At 37.6% G+C, this 16789-nt stretch overlaps 2 protein-coding genes across 2 annotated transcripts in view; both read left to right on the top strand.

The window, feature by feature from the left end:
* Positions 1–18: 18 nt before the first annotated feature.
* Positions 19–6894, top strand: LOC107687071 (serum response factor-binding protein 1-like). Its single transcript, XM_016484216.1, has 3 exons — positions 19–93; positions 1471–2141; positions 5185–6894. The coding sequence occupies exons 2-3, from the start codon at positions 1491–1493 to the stop codon at positions 6736–6738; spliced, it is 2205 nt and encodes a 734-aa protein (XP_016339702.1). The 5' UTR covers positions 19–93; positions 1471–1490; the 3' UTR covers positions 6739–6894.
* Positions 6895–8029: 1135 nt separating this feature from the next.
* The window catches only part of LOC107687070 (transcription factor E2F3-like), a 13709-nt gene continuing 4949 nt past the window's right edge, over positions 8030–16789 (top strand). Inside the window, exons 1-5 of the mRNA XM_016484215.1 lie at positions 8030–8499; positions 10524–10626; positions 10782–11001; positions 11129–11296; positions 11407–11521. Coding sequence (XP_016339701.1) covers positions 8152–8499; positions 10524–10626; positions 10782–11001; positions 11129–11296; positions 11407–11521 — 954 coding nt within the window. The 5' untranslated portion in view covers positions 8030–8151. The remainder of the gene's footprint in view (positions 8500–10523; positions 10627–10781; positions 11002–11128; positions 11297–11406; positions 11522–16789) is intronic.

Below are 16789 nucleotides of genomic sequence, written 5' to 3'. Positions count from 1 at the left end.
ACGCCGTACGCTCTGCGCTACGTTCCCAAGGCAAGATGGCGGCGTCCTGAGCTGACAACACTTCTGTCTGATTTTCATGTTTATTTTGTGAAGGTAAGTGTTAACATTGACATAACTTGTGAATGTGATGGTTTGTATAATAATACTGAAGTGAAACTGGTGGCATATTGTGCAAACGTGGTGTTTTTAAATAGAACACTTCGGATCACTCCCAACACATGCCTTCAGCCATGCTTGAGCTGGATGAGAAGAAACAAAAACTTGTTAGACATGTCGCGAGAATTAATTATTATTTTAGTAACATTTTTTGAAGTATAAGTTGTGGGTAGGTTGTATCTATGTTTATTGGCAATGTTTGCTTGTGCTATTTTGTAAGTCACTCAGATTAGTAGTGTGGATTTCACAGATCTGATCATGTCAACATTATATTTGCGTTGCATAATGTTGCACACAGTACTCAGTTTTAGTAAAACATTACGTACACAAACTTTTTACTTGCACTTGTGATTGCACTGTTGTGATGTTTAATCATTTGTGTGATTATTTTGCATTTATGTAAATACTTGTTCAGCATTACGGTTGTCTTTAAATGTGCATAAAGTGTTTTAAACTCTTAAAGAAATGTTTTGGTCAATATGTTTAAGATTATGTACACAAAGATCACTGCAATTATGATGCAATATGACCACTGTGCAGTGTGTATTTATTTAATATGTATTAAATTTCTTACATACTGTCACAATTTGCACATACTGTATGTATACAATATCTATAAACATATTATAATAATATGGAAATATATTACCATGTCCACATTCTCACAACAAATGTGGCCAAAAGTCAGAAAAAAATGTAAATTGTACAACTGAAAACACATTTTTACTTTAATAATAATAATAATTTATAATAATAAAAATACAATTATATTTGAAACCTGTGATTTGATACTGAAAACAAGACTTTAAATGTAGCTTTAAAAATTACATTTCTTTCGTTTACAATTACTTTTTTTTTTTTTGTAGTTCAGAATAGCTTAGTCTAGAAAACTTGGGGTCAGTGAGATTTTTTTATTTATTTTATTTTGAAAGAAATGAAAGCGCTCTCTCTACAGCTTTTTTATTTTATTCACCAAAGATGCATTAAATTGTTCAAAAGTGACAGTAAAGACATTTATACTGTTGCAAAATATTTTTTATTCCAGATAAATGATTATTTATCTAAAATAGAAAATGGTGAAAATGTTATTATAATTTAATGTTAAAATGTTTTGATATATTTATAGTGGTAGTATTGCTGTGACAAATTCCTTGTGTTTCTGAGCAAGTAACAGCCCAGTGCTGAAATTAAAAATGTTGAGAAGCATGGCTTAATGAGGATGATGTTAAAACATATGTAAAACATAAAAATAAATAAATAAAAAATCACCTTTCACTAGCGCGTTTACACTACTTGTTGCTTTTCTCATTTCAGTTTTCAGAAAGTACATAAAGATGCCTGCAGTACTGATCCTCAGCAATGAGGTGGTCAAAATGAGGGCGGAGGTTAAAAGGGTGAAGGTGCTCCTCATCCGGAAACTCATCCGTCAGATCTCAGTCCTGGAGAAGAAGAAAGGAAGTGAGGCGGACTTGGAGAAGTTCCGCAGACGAGCGGCCAGACTTCGGGAGGAGATCCATGAGCTGAAGACTATCACGCCTGACAGCGTCACCAAGGCCGCCCTACAGAAGGACATCAGCTTTGAGAAAGTGTGCCGGAATAAAGAGGCTAGCCTATCCGAACGAGCCATTGCCCGCATCGCCACACACCCACAGTTCAGCAAGAAAATCCAGAGCATAAAGGCAGCCATCAAAGCCTTCAAAGAAGAGAGAGTAAATGCAGAAAAACAAGCAAAAAACAATGCAGAAAATGCCACGTCGCTAGATCAGTCACAAGCAGACAGCGATGATGATGATGATTTGGGTTCAGAGAAGTCAAGCGATGAAGATGATGAGGAGAAACTGAAAGAGGATGAGGGTGATAAAAAGACAGATGAAGACAGGCAAGAGGAGATTGATGGTTCCACACAGGAGAGCCAGAAGACGAGTCTAGAGACAATAAATGAACAGACCAATCAGTGCCAAAAGGAAGAATCACTAACAGTTGAGGTAAGTGTATTTCAAGTGGTGTTTGTGAAATATTTTAGTTTAGATCGAGTGCAGGTGAAATTATTAGTCAAAACTATAATTGCCTAATACTTCCCTAATAAAACCCGCTGTATCTAAATATACAATGAAACAATGCTAGTAAAATAATGTTAAATTCATGTTTCACCCAAAATTAATAAGCCTCATGTTGTTCCAAACATGTTGTTATTTTTTCAGTGGAACACAAAATAATTTCTGACGAATCTTTACACAATCTTTTCTCGTCTCTTGAAGTCATATAAGATAGATTTGTGTAGAGAAGAGGCTGATAGTCAATACTCACAGAAAATATTTCCCTCTGCACGCTTTCAAATCAAGTATTCCTCTATTACACGTTGTGTCAGGTTAGATGTGTATCTCAGGACCAAACGTCATTGGCCAAAACCATGCCAACAATGTTACTATAATCTGGCAACACTGTTGATAGATGAGTGCCGTTGTCTAACTAATTCATTTTGCGAGTTGCCATGGCCAATTTCCATATCCACATTCCCACAACAAAATGAGGCCAAAGTAAAAAAAAAACAACAAAAAAACGGAAATTGAAAACCTGAAATTGTAAACCTGAAAATCAGTTTTTGCTTATATGCACCAAAAACAACAAAAAACTGGATATTTGAAACCTGGGATTTTATGTTGAAAACAAGATTTAAACATTTTTTAAATGTTTTTTTTTTCTTTCCCAAAACAAAAAATTATTTTGTTTATATTCACTTTTTTCTAGTTAAGAATAGTTAAATCCAGATACTGCGGAAGAGGATTAGGGCCAAGCAATAATAAAAAAAAATCAAACCATCTCGAGATTAAAGTTATTATAATGTGAGATTAAACTCGTTAATTTTCAAGAAAAATGTCAAAATAAAACGTTGAGAATAAACTCAAGTTTCGAGAATAAAGTCGTTGTGTTTCGAGAAAAAACTTGTTAAATTTAGAGAAAAAAATTCAAAATAAAATGTTGAGAATAAACTCATTAAATTACGAGAAAAAAGTTGAAATCAAATGCTGAGAATAAACACACACACAGTGTAAATATCATCTATAAATACCACATTGCTAAAAATGCTGCTGTTGTCACTTAGTGTAAATAGAATATATCACCATTTTCACTTAGTGTAAATATCATCTATTTTCACTTCGTGTAAATAGCATCCGATGTGATATGTGATGAAAAAAGGAAGAAGAGCGAGTTCGGCAAAAGACTATTATTATTCTCGTAATTTAATGAGTTTATTCTCAACAATTTATTTCGACCTTTTTTTCTCGAAATCTAACGAGTTTTTTCTCGAAACACAATGACTTTTTTTCTCTAAATTTAATGAGTTTATTCTCAACATTTAATTTCGACTTTTTTTCTCGAAATTTAACGAATTTTTTGTCAAAACACAACAACTTTTTTTCTCATAATTTAATATGTTTATTCTCAACATTTTATTTCGACTTTTTTTCTCAAAATTTAACGTGTTAAAAAGTTAACGTTTTTTTCTTGAAACAAAATTACTTTAATCTCGAGATGGTTTTATTTATTTTATTATTGCTTGGCCCTAATCCTCTTCCGTAAGATACACTATCGTTCAAAAGTTTGGGGTCAATAAGATTTGTATTATTATTAAATAAATTATAACTTTTATTCATGAAGGATGCCTTGAATTGAAATGTGACAGTAAACACATTTATTATGTTAAATCTATTTCAAATAGATGTTTTTTTTTTTTACTTTGTATTCATCAAAGAATGCTGAAAAATGCATCATGTTTACCCAAAAATACCTAGCAGCACAACTGTAATATTGATAATAAGAAGAAATATATATTGAGCAGCAAATCAGCATATTACAATGATTTCTGAAGATACTGAAGGCTGGAGTAATGATGCTTCTTTACCATCACAGGAATAAATTACATTTTAATATGTATTCATATAGAAAACTCTTATTTTAAATTGTAGTAATATTTCAGAGTATTACTATTTTTTACTGTTTTTCATCAAATAAATGCAGCCTTTGTGAACAAAGGGACAAACTGAATGGTAGTGTTTATGATTATTCTCATTCAAAGAAAACACTGGATTTAAGCGTCAGAGCCTTAGATTAAAGGGATAGTTCACCCGGAACACAAATTAAGATATTTTTGATGAGTTCTGAGAGCTTTCTAACCCTGCATAGACAGTAATGTATCTAAAATGTGCCCAGGTCCAGAAACGTAGTAAGGATATCGTTAAAATAGTCCATGTGACATCAGTGGTTCAACCGTAACTGTAATAGTAACAACAATTCTGAGAGTACCACAACGCATGCGTACTCTCATGAATGGCGACGGACGGTGATGTGGAGGAGAAGAATTGTTGAACAAAGTCATTATTTTTGTTTTATTTGCACACAAAAAGTATTCTTATAGCTTCATAAAAATACGGTTGAACCACTGATGTCACAAGGACTATTTTAACGATGTCTTTACTATGTTTCTGGGCCTGGGCACATTTCAGATACATTACTGTCTATGCAGGATCAGAAAGCTCTCGGATTTCATCAAAAATATCTTAATTTGTGTTCCGAAGATGAACGAAGGTCTTATGGGTTTGGAACGACATGAAGGTGAGTAATTAATGACAGAATTTTCATTTTTGGGTGAACTATTCCTTTAAGGTTAAACAATTATGATGCAGATAAAATTGTGTGCACAGTGTAAATGAGAACCTCCACAATAAAAATGTTGCAGCTGCTGTTGATTAAAAAAAAATTGCTGGACAGATTTTCTTTGCTCTGCTGAAATTAAACAGATCTGTGACCCTAAAACTGAGGAACATACTTCAGAAATAACATTTTGTGTTTAACTGGAAAACAACAGAATACAGGTTTGGAATGAAGATGAGTAAATAATGAAAGAATGTTCTTTTATAGATGAATTATTCCATTGAAACTAATGCTTTAATTAACTCTTTCTGTAAACAGTATTACAGTGAAGTACTCTTTACTTGAAGGTTATTCTGAAATAAATGCCTCTTACAGGAATCATCTGAAAGAGTGGGCATCCCAGAGGAGGTGATCAGGATGAGGAAGGAAGTGAAGAGGACGAGGGTGCTGATCATCAGTAAAATGGCAGAGCAAGTGGCTTCTCTGAAGAAGAAGAAGAAGGGTCAGGAATCTGAGGTGAAGGAAAGCCAAGAAAAAGCAGCGGAAATCATGAAAGAAATCAAGGCTTTAAGGAGCCTTAAACTGGATCAGGTGACCATGACTGCACTTCAGGAGAATGTTGTCCTTGAGAAGGTTTTGCAGGACCCTCAGGCAAGCCCAGTGGACAGAGCCATTGCACATATCGCCACACATTCCCGCTTCATCCACAAGCTCCAGAAGGTCAAAGAAGCCATCAAAGAAGAAAGAGCTAAGGCTGCTGAAGCTGAGCAGAAGAAGACTGACAAACTGGATACGGTGCAGTCCAAGAATGAAGATGAGGAACCAGAGGAGGAACCTGAGGAAGATGGGGAATCGGAAGAGGAATCTGAGGAACCTGAGGAAGACGAGGAACCAGAGGATGACCACAACAGTGGTCACAGTGAAGAGGATGGTGATGTGGTAGAGGAAAAATTGAACAGTCCTACCACTGAGATCCATACGTCTAGTGTTGCAGAGCCAACAGAAAGTACAGATTCTGATCTTGTAAAGGTGCCACCTTCCAAGATTATCACAACAGAAAAATCTAAAAGGGTCGAAGTTAAATCAAAGAAAGCAGAGGCCACGTCTCCTAATGTCAAAAGTTCTCCTGAAAAGTCTTCAACTGTAAGTAAGAAGAACATTGGTAAAGCAAGCAAAGAAATGGAGACCACCTTAAAGCCACAAAAGAAAAAAGACCTACCTGAGACTAAGAGGGTTGAGGCAGAAAAAGACAAGGAAGAGAGTGATTTATCAGATGAGGAGGAAGAGAAGGAATATTTCGATGACAGCACAGAGGAACGTTTCCATAAGCAGTCGTCTCAATCTGAAGAGAGTGATGATGATGACTTCTTTCTGGGCAAAGTTAGCAAATTCAAGAAACGGAAAAGTAACCAAAGTAAAGTCGAGGAGAAAAAGAGTGAGCTTCAAAAAACTGACAAGGAGGCCACCAGCAAACCTCATGAGACAAACCTTGGCAAATTACAGTCTGTGTTTTGCTCAGCGTTGTCCAAATCTAGCGTGTCCTCTCAGAAAGCAAAGTTTGGCTCTCGCAGTGATGGCCCAAGACCTCCTCGATTCCAGAACCAGAGGAAAGGTCCTGAGGGTAGGATGAAAGCATCTCAATATAAAGGCCAAGACCTTGGCGCTGACAGGAGGACGGGTCCATTCAAACCCAACAGAGAGACTTTTAAAGTTGCTGAACAAAAGCAAGCGGGACCTTCAGGGGCAGGGAGGGGAAGGCCTCAGTTTGAGCAGAAGCGGAATCCCAGAGGTCCACCTGGCAGGATGTCAGACCCACCCCAGCAGTCCCTTCATCCCTCATGGGAGGCTAGCAGGAAGAGAAAGGAACAGCAGGCACAAATCACAGTGTTCCAAGGGAAAAAGATCAGATTTGATGATGATGATGATTAAGAAAAGGCTGCTCAAATTCATTTGATGCATTTATATTTTAAAACTTAAAAATTATTCCTGTTAAACTATTTACTGTGAATTTGTATTAAAACACAGATGTAAACCAGTTGTTCTTTTGATTTGAAATAAAGTCCCTCTTAGTGTTATTTTACTATAATTTCTACAATATTTAATACAATTTAAAATTAGTTTAGTTTCCCTGTCATGGACATATATATATATTACTGTTAAATATGTTTTCATGGCAAAATTAAGATTCTTAAAGGGGTGGATTCCCCAATACGACAGGGTGGACAACCATTCAGGGACATGGACAAACTCTTCTTTTTTATTAAATAAAAATATCGTTTTTATTACCAAATGATCAATATGCTCAAATTGAGTAATCTCTTATTTAACAAAATATTAATAGGAGAACAACATTTTTTTTAATTTTATGATTTGAAAATATTCTACTATCATTTACATTTAATGAGCAGTGCATGGGACATAGCAAAATAACACACATCCTCTTACACAAAACTAAAAAAAAAAATCTAGAAAATGTATCTAAAGAGCCAAGTAATGCTTTTGTTATGAATATAAAAACGTAGCCTAATACACCCTTTCATAGTCATTTTTATGTTTTTTTTTTAAGTTATCATGGCAAATTAGTTATTTATGTACAGGACGCGAAAAGGCACCCTACAGTGATACTGACCCTAGTAGTAATTTTGGTGTTTTTTTTTATTTTTATTATTCTTATCTCACTTTTAGTTTTAGTAATTTTACTACAACAAATGCTGCCTTGCCAAGAACTGAATTAAAATAACTTGACGTTTTATTTATTTTTATTTAATGTTTCTTTTATGGAAATTAACAAATCGTTTTTAATTTTGCTGTTTCTTTTGGTTGTGGGTAACAAAAACTCTCAAATGCTTTTTTAGAACATATTTTATGAGCTTCTTTGGATTTATGTACGTTTTGTTTCATGTTTACGTTTACGCGTCTGTTAGATTTATTTTTCAGTTTATTAAAATAGCCTATGTAGCGCACTAAGAATGTGTCGGATATCTAACGCCCTCTAGAGGACAAAACCGGTGTATTTAAAAAAATCTGCCATCGTGCGTTTTCATTGGCTCCACTAAACCTAAACGTCAGCACTTGAGGGCGGAAAACAGAACGGTGCTGGCGAATGATTTCGCGTATGCAAATCCGTTTCAAATATTTCCCGGGAAATCTGAGTTTCGCGGGAGGACCTTTCGCGCGTAAACCTCATCCCCTACTTCATTGTCCGCTTCCTGGAGCCATTTTTCGCTCTAGCGAGAGGGAGTTTGCATCGCATTTTAATCGCTTACATCGGGTGTCTTAGGCTTTAGCAATTTCACTCATATTACAGCAATGCGTTCCTAACACTGTGCGCGTTAATCATTTATGATTATTTTATATCCACTCGCTCGGATTAGAGAGAAAACGAGCCTCAAAGCACAAGTGGGACAAAGGGAACCTGCGCCTCTGAGGATCATGAGAAAGGGATGTTCCTCGGTCCCAGGACAAGTAATGTTAACAGGGGTTGTTAGAGGTGAACAACACGGTGTTTTTAGTGCGGTTTCCGATCGACGGTGTGCAGTTTATTCCAGTGCAGCCCGTATACAAATAAACACACCGCCGTCCACTAATAATGTCTGTGTGCCCGAGGCTTCTGCGGACAGTTTGTACACAACTCCTCTACAAGGAGCGACACATGGGACAGGACTGCGACCCACACTAGGACGACCACCGGTAAGTGTCTGCTATAATCATGTGTTTAAGTGTTGCACATTCAATCCTGTAAATGGTAAGTCGTTAGGCTAAGTCCACTTAGCCTACTTCTGCTGTCATCATGGCTACTGCTGGAGCTGCTTCATGTGCATTCAGTATCTGGAGTAGGCAGGTTTATTGTGCAAAACGAATCAGCGCGTTTTAGATACTTAACTGATTAAGACCTTTATTGAATGTCCCCCAAAAATGCGTAATGACGCATGACTGTTTACCACAAACAGACATGCATATTTCCGCAATGTAGTCCCTGCTGTTTTTACGATTTAGCTTTAACTGAATTAGACAATACGACTGTAACTGTATGAGACAAGATGCTTTAATGCATTGTTGATTTTAAACTAAAAATAACAATAGTGTAGTATTTGTAACTCGGTTGGTTGTCCAGTTGCACGCCTTTTAAAGTTTTCTTCGAAAGCTCGAGGGTTGCTGCGGTAAATCGCTTTATATAGGTCCGATATCGATAATATGAAGTGTACTATCGATTAGATATGGTCGAATATAAGTCTAAGAGTCTGCGTAACTTGCAAAAGCTTGAATTAGTGGAGTCTAGGCCCTGGTTTGTTGTCTTAGGATGGGGGATGGAGTCCTTTCTGAGCTCGCGGACTCTGTGCTAAGCCAAATGCTTTGCTAACTTGTTTTTATCGTTATTTACTGCTAAAACTCCTGACTGGCATCTCTTTAGGAAATAGTTTGGCATACGTGAGGTCGATGGTTTTCATATTCCCCAAACTTAAACGGCTTATCAAGAGATCAAACTTTTGTTTTGTTTTATAGGGTTCAGGACACGAAACAATACAGCAATTATAACTACTTCAGGCTTAACAAATTTAGATGGTTTCAATTTAAGTGAATTGCAAGTGAAAAAAAAAAAACACATGGGTAGGAAAAGCAGATGGGGATGAATGAGGGAATAACAATAAAGCTAATAAAATGTCATACAAGATTAATTCAGATTATGTTGTGAATATTAATCATAAAACCATAAAATTGTGAGGCTAAATATACAACTATGAGCATTCTAATGTTAATGTAATGATGTAAAAAAAAGTTGCTCATTTTGAGACTGTTTAAAAAATATATGAAATTTAGGCTTACAATTTGTTTGTTGGTGTTATTTTTTTTCCCCTGCAAAATGTGAAGGTTTACAAAAATCTATTATCTCATTTGTATAGAGACGTAGCAAGTTATAACTTGACATGTAGGACCTTAAATTCAACAAATCTGATTTTATCAAACTTTGATAAAACGTTTATAAAGAACGTTCTTTTTTTTTTTTTTACCCCAAATACAAAAATATGCATTTTATCTATACATTTACACAAGCTGCAATGCATGTATGCATTTTTGCAGCACTTTAAAAGGGCACTTCCTATGACATCAAACTGTGTTTCCTATTTAACATATTATGATGACGGCAGTGTTTTTGCAACATGCAAAACGCAAAAAATAGATCTCGACTGCATCTATAATTATCTCGGGGGTCAATGGCACTTTAAGTTTCTCAGTGGTCACTGAGTTTAAGGCTTTGGTAATGGAGGACTGCCATTTTGCTTCCCCCTGCTCCAAGTGTGTTGACTTAAGTGGTGTATTATTAGGTAAAACTAATATCTGCTGCTTTTTGCGAGAGATGAATCCTGAATGGTTGGCAAAATATTGCACTTTTAGGCACTTACAAGGTGTTACTCTTGATAAATGTACTTTTTAATGGCCACAGACAATATATTGGCAGAATTTGTGATTTATTACCCAATAATGTTGCCAACTCTTCCAAATAACGTAAGTGTTGGGTTCAATCCACTCAGACATTTCTTTGAATAATGCACGCATTCTGTTCTTAAAATGAGGACATTGACTAGCTAAATATTGCATAAAATTGGATTTTTAGCTTTTCTGTGCATTTCAATTGTGTAGTGCTTATACTGTATATGTAATCTAGTAACCCTGAAAGATTGGGTCACCTTTCATATTTTATTTTCTTGAAACAGGCTAAAAGGAGACTGGAGCTGGACATCACAGACCACCAATACAGCGAGCCAGCTAAAACCCTTCGGAGTCGCAAAGGAGCTCTTAAACTGAAGGTCCCCAAAGGTATAAAGTTCATTCTGTCGTTCCACGGTTTTGCTGATGTGATAACCATGTAGAGCCACCTAATATTAAGTTATACCATATAATTACATCACCAACCAACCCTTCTTCATTCTGCTGCAGAGTTATGAATGATTAAATGGCCTCTTACATTTCAGCTCCCAAAACCCCACCGGAGAAGACCCGATACGACACATCCTTGGGATTCTTGACTAAAAAGTTCTGTCAACTGCTTGCGCAGTCCTCCGATGGAGTGCTGGATCTCAATAAAGCCGCCATTGTGCTCAACGTCCAGAAGAGACGTCTGTATGACATTACCAACGTGCTGGAGGGGGTGCGCCTCATCAAGAAGAAGTCAAAGAACAACATACAATGGCTGTGAGTTACTTAAAAGTGTGGTTTGCGTTAAGCAACGCTGATTATTTTGGACGTTTAGTATATTTGAGCTCCTAGTTTAGATTTAAAGAGTTTTAAGAGTTGACTTTTTTTTCTTTGCTGTTTGCAGGGGCACCAGTTTGCCGTCAGAGGGTGGGCTTCCATCTCCAGCCGTGCAGAGTCACAGCCTGGCCAGAGAGATGCTGGCACTCAGTCAGGAGGAGAGACGCCTGGATGAGCTCATTCAGACCTGCACGCGTAATGTCCAGCAGATGACTGAGGAGATACACAGTCAGAAATATCCTTTATTAGCACTTTCTCAAGTGTGTAATGGCCACTGAAGATCAGAAAACGAGAGCACTGGAAGGAAAGAAAGTAATTCCCTGTTTTGTCCTTAACCTTTCTCACATATGCTTATGTGACCTATCAGGACATCCGAAGAATAAAGAGCCTAAAAGACCAAACCGTCATAGCGGTTAAAGCTCCATCTGAAACCAAGTTGGAGGTGCCTGACCCAAAGGAGGTAAACAATTTTTAGTTTTAGTTTATGCATATTAAAGGGGTGGTTGATTGCGATTTCACTTTTTTAACGTTACTTAGTGTGTAATGTTGCTGTTTGAGCATAAACAATATCTGCAAAGTTACGAAGCTGAAAGTTCAATGCAAACGGAGCTAAAATAAAAACGTCTTTTAAAATTCTGGCAGTTTGATGCCTACAAAAACGTCTCGTAGGGAATACAACGAGTTACTTCCCAGGTTTGTGACATCACAAACCCAGATAAACCCCGCCCCCAGGAACATGCAACAAAGGGGGCGAGGCCATGTTGTGCTGCTTTAGAGAAGAGGAAGAGTTGTTGCCGTGCCGTTAAAACTAGGGTTGCACGAGAACATCTATTTATATATGAATCGCGATTGTCTTCTAACGATTCTAATGGATTAACAAGTTTCAAAATCAATGTTCTAAAGCAGCAGTTCTTAATACTGTTCCTCGCATCCCCCTGCATCCCCAAGCCATTCTAGGTGTATATGACTTTTCTTTGAGACAAATACAATCAGGGTTATATTAAATGTCCTGGACTGCGTTTGCCAAAAGCATCGTAAGCTTAAGTACATTGTAGACCCATTGAAACCAATGGAGCTACGATCAACTTAGGCTTACGATGCTTTTTGAAAACGCAGCCCTGGCTCTTTATAATGGCAGTGAATGGCTGTTCAGATTTTGAAGTCCAATAAAGTGCATCCATCCATCACAAAAAGTGCTCCACATGACTCACTTTCTTACACTCGTTCAAGAGAGAGCGTGGCTTTCCAGCTGATGACGTAGTGTAAGCTCCAGTGAGAAGTGAAGAACGCAGAAGCGCAGTGGAGATCAAAACAAAACACCAGTCACAAATTAGAAGTATAAAACAGGGATTTGTAAAGAAAAATGTCTGGATTTTGATATAAGCCAAGAGGAGACTGGTTTTCCTTTGCTGTAAACAAAACTTGGCTCTCAGGAGACTAGCATATTCTCACCGGACATCCTAATCATCTGCTGGAACGCGTGTACGATAGTTAGTGGAAAATCATATGACATACGTCTAGGATGGCTTGAGGGTGAGTAAATCGTGAGGTAATTTCATTTTTCAAGTGTATGATATAGCTTTCATTCTTCAGGTGAACCATATATTCATGAAAAAAAAAAATCAGTTTGAATAAAAAAAGCAATAACTTTGCCATAGTATCCTTTCAAGTGTTAAAGTTTCCACAGTCATTGCATGCTTTGCATGTGCTGTGCTGCCCCGCCCCTGGAAAAAGTTCAGGCTCAGGGTTTTTTTTTGCTTTAACCCCTGTGATTGTTCCTGATTGGTCAAATACACAAGTATGTCAAAATGCCCACCGTGGTGAGTATTCTTGTAAATACAGTTGGTAAGTCAATGTCACAGTTGGGAAAAAAAGTAGGTGTCAATATATTGGATTTATGCATTAGGTCTTTTAAAAGCCTGTTTTGAATGGTTGTTAATATTTTCATGTAAGAAGATAAAGCCTCATTTGAACCAAATTTTAGGCAATAATATTAATAAGAGTATCAGTAAAATCTTAACAATGCGATCTCAGGCAAGAGTATATAGGGAGCCTTAAAGGGGTCATATGATGCGATTTCAATTTTAGGGAATACATCAACTTTCACCGTGGACGAAGCGGAGTCCAGCCCGGGGTCGTCACATGTGGTTGCCACTCATTTGTCGGATCCTCCGGGCGCGCCGTTCTCGACCCCACCGCCTCAGCTCACTCTAGCCCGGCCTTAGCGCACGCTAAGCCGGGGCTTCCCCTCACGCTAGGCCGTTGTGTTGCACAAAATAATGTTCTTTTTAGCAGCATCATATGACCCCTTTAACAGCTCTCTGCTTATTTTGAGTTGGATATGGCTGAAATGACTTGCGGTTGAGTGAAATAGATCTTAATTCAATAACCACTCTAAAAACAATAAACAATGCTTGTTTTGATCACTTTTGATTTAATTTGTGTACGGGCTTGTTCACTAAACTCAACATCCAATCAAAGTTCTCACTCTCACTAGTCTGGCAAATGCTTGCCGACAGCTGACCATTGGTATGTCCTGGCCTTTACCGGTCCTGATTCTAACATGAACCCACAGCATTTGGTGTAGTTTTGCAGCTATCAGAGAAGAAACGAAAGCCTCTCCTTTGCATAGCATTTTCCATTGGCTCCTGTAATTACACAAACTTATTTCTAGGGTTGGGTATCGAGAACCGGTTCAGTTTTAGAACTGGTTCCAAATTTCCAAGAACCGGGTACACGATACGACACATGCATTTCGATTCCGCTAAACGATTCCTACGTTCGCATTTTAATGTGATTTTAAAGGTGATTGAGGTGAGAGACAAGACAATAGCCGATGATTAAGTTTTGAAACGAAGTGCAAAAGCGCCTGTTTGGCAATATTTTGGATTTTGAAAAGCCTGTTGACTTTTGCCGTTTATCTAAGGTAGTGTTTCTCAACAGGGGTGGTACCGCCCCCCCAGGGGGCGTTCGGAGAGCATCGGGGGGTGCTGGAAGCAATACGCCGTCTCTACACTGGATGCATCAAAGCGCACTTTCTATATCCGATTGTCAATTTGTCTGTAGAGCGTGGAGTGCGGCAGAGAACCTCTGCTACATCCTTTTATGTAGTGCTCGCGCTCAGATACTGAACGACTGATTATAATTGGGTTGTGTGTGCTTTGATGCAACGTGTCGTGCCGTTCGCGCCCGGTGTAGTAGTAGTTAGTGTAAGCCACTAGTTTACACCAATACTACTACTGCTTCTAAACTATCATTTCCATAGCTTGCTGTAGCGCAGCTGGAAATGACTTCCCATTAAAACAATAGCAAACACTTTGACTAGGGCTGGACGATATGACCAAAATTTATATCACGATATATTTCTTAATTTCGGTCAATATGATATAATTCTGATATCGATATGAACAATTGTTAAAAAAAAAAAAAAAGCCTCCGAAAAACTGCCAAGAACTCCCACAACAGATGTCTGTATCTACAAACTTTTGAAAAATGAGTTTGCCAAGTCTCTGAACCCTCCTATAAAACTACAGTACCAGTCAAGTTTTTGAACAGTAAGATTGTTAAAGGTGACATATTATGAAAATCTGACTTTTCCAGGTTTTAAGTGCTATAATCAGGTCCCCGGTGCATCTACCAACCAAGGAAACGTGAAAAAGATTAACCCAGTAACTTGTTTTGGCAAGCCTTTTTCTGCAAGCGTCTGGAAAAAATGAGCGTGTCTGATTTCGCTCCCTTTGTGACGTTGCAACGGGATCTCATTGTAATATTGCCGCCCCTTAATCTGTAAGTTTCCACCCACAGTGCCGTCATTTTATTACCGCCCCTTAATCTGTACGTTTGCACCAACAGCGCCGTCATTTTGATTTTGCAAGCGACAACGATGTAGCAGCTCTAATGCTATGGCGAAAGTTTGAGTGAAACATGCTAACTGTTCTGTCTTTGGCTGCACAGACGAGCACAGAACAATATTTAGAGTCCCAGACTCAGAGGAGACAAGAAAGCAGTGGATTGATTTATTTACTGTATATTGCTGCTGCCACAGATCTATTACCACACTACTTTAGGTAATTCAAAGTCACTGTAATAAACATATGTAAACATGTGGACTGCACTTTTTAAACATTATCTGTTAACTTTAGACCAGTGGTTCTCAAACTTTTTTTGGTCACGCCCCCCTTTAAACCTATAAAAAAATCTGGCGCCCCCTCCCCCCTTTCCCGAATTCCCATCCCACCTCAGACTACCAAATAATTTCACTAAATGCTGCTGCCACACAGATCTAAAATAAACATGTGATTTATTTCCCTGCTGTTTACCTTCACAGACATAACCGACTGTTTTTGTAACTCGTGTGTGTTTTTAACGTAAACGTTGACTTAACAAAAGTTTAGTTCTCACATGCCTTGTGACAGCCGCTTTCTGTCCGTGTGCTTCGGATGTGTGCACTTAATATGAAAGTCAGTAACAAATCACACAAACTAAAGTAGATTGCAGAAATATAGAAACAAATCTGTTGCTTTACCACACTACTTTAGGTAATTCAAAGTCACTGTAATAAACATATGTAAACATGTGGACTGCACTTTTTAAACATTATCTGTTAACTTTAGACCAGTGGTTCTCAAACTTTTTTTGGTCACGCCCCCCTTTAAACCTATAAAAAAATCTGGCGCCCCCTCCCCCCTTTCCCGAATTCCCATCCCACCTCAGACTACCAAATAATTTCACTAAACATTATGAAAAATTAATGCCTTTTTAATTTAAAAAACCTACAGGGGAAAAAAACACCTGCATCACTTGAAACATTGGAAAATAGCATAGAGAGAATAACTTGTTGTTGTTGTTGTTTCCGTTGTTGTTGTTGTTTCTGTTGTTGGTTCTGTTGTTGTTGTTTCCGTTGTTGTTTCCGTTTCTGTTGTTTCCGTTTCCGTTGTTGTTGTTGTTTCCGTTGTTTATTTTTTGTGGGTTTCATGCTGTCCGCTAAGGCATAGGACACACACAGGCGTTCCTCCTCACCAACGACGTTAAACTAGGGGTGTGCGATATATATCGTCTGTGTAACTCGTGTGTGTTTTTAACGTAAACGTTGACTTAACAAAAGTTTAGTTCTCACATGCCTTGTGACAGCCGCTTTCTGTCCGTGTGCTTCGGATGTGTGCACTCAGAAAACCGAAGTTTAAACTAATATGGTTTAAAGCGCATGATTTCAGTGCGATAAACATAATCATAACAGATGTTTTTAGCAGGTATGAGCAACTCTATTCTGGAAAAGGGGGTGGGGAGCAGCAGCTCATTTGCATTTAAAAAGACAGGCATGAAAAAAAGCGCGTTTCTGCTTCCACTCAAAATATGCATTTTCTAGGCATTTTCAAAATGATATAATAAATGATCTGTGGGGTATTTTGAGCTGAAACTTCGCAGACACATTCTGGGGACACCTAAGACCTATATTACATATTGTAAAAAGGGGCATAATATGTCTCCTTTAAAGTTTTTTTTATTTTTTTATTTATTTATTTTTTTTTATAAAATATTGCTTGTTTTTGCTCTATTTCGCCAACAAAAATAATTCTGAATGCAGCCACAGTGCTGTTTTGTGTCTCTGAGCAACATGACTGTTTCGTTCTTGAATGAATCAACCGTGTTTATGATTCGGTTCAATCGCAATGACTCACTTATTAAGAGGGATTTGCTGCCACCTGCTGGCGGTTTTAATTTCAAATTT

Source organism: Sinocyclocheilus anshuiensis, unplaced genomic scaffold (genome assembly GCF_001515605.1).
Source record: "Sinocyclocheilus anshuiensis isolate Anshui unplaced genomic scaffold, SAMN03320099.WGS_v1.1 scaffold1251, whole genome shotgun sequence".
NCBI lineage: Eukaryota > Metazoa > Chordata > Actinopteri > Cypriniformes > Cyprinidae > Sinocyclocheilus > Sinocyclocheilus anshuiensis.
This window is presented reverse-complemented; position numbering and strand designations above follow the sequence as displayed.

Coding starts and splice junctions, on each gene's coding strand:
- LOC107687071 (XM_016484216.1), top strand. CDS start 1,491: ATGCCTGCAGTACTGATCCTCAGCAATGAGGTGGTCAAAATGAGGGCG. Junction 2,142..5,184: donor AAGAATCACTAACAGTTGAG/GTAAGTGTATTT, acceptor TGCCTCTTACAG/GAATCATCTGAAAGAGTGGG.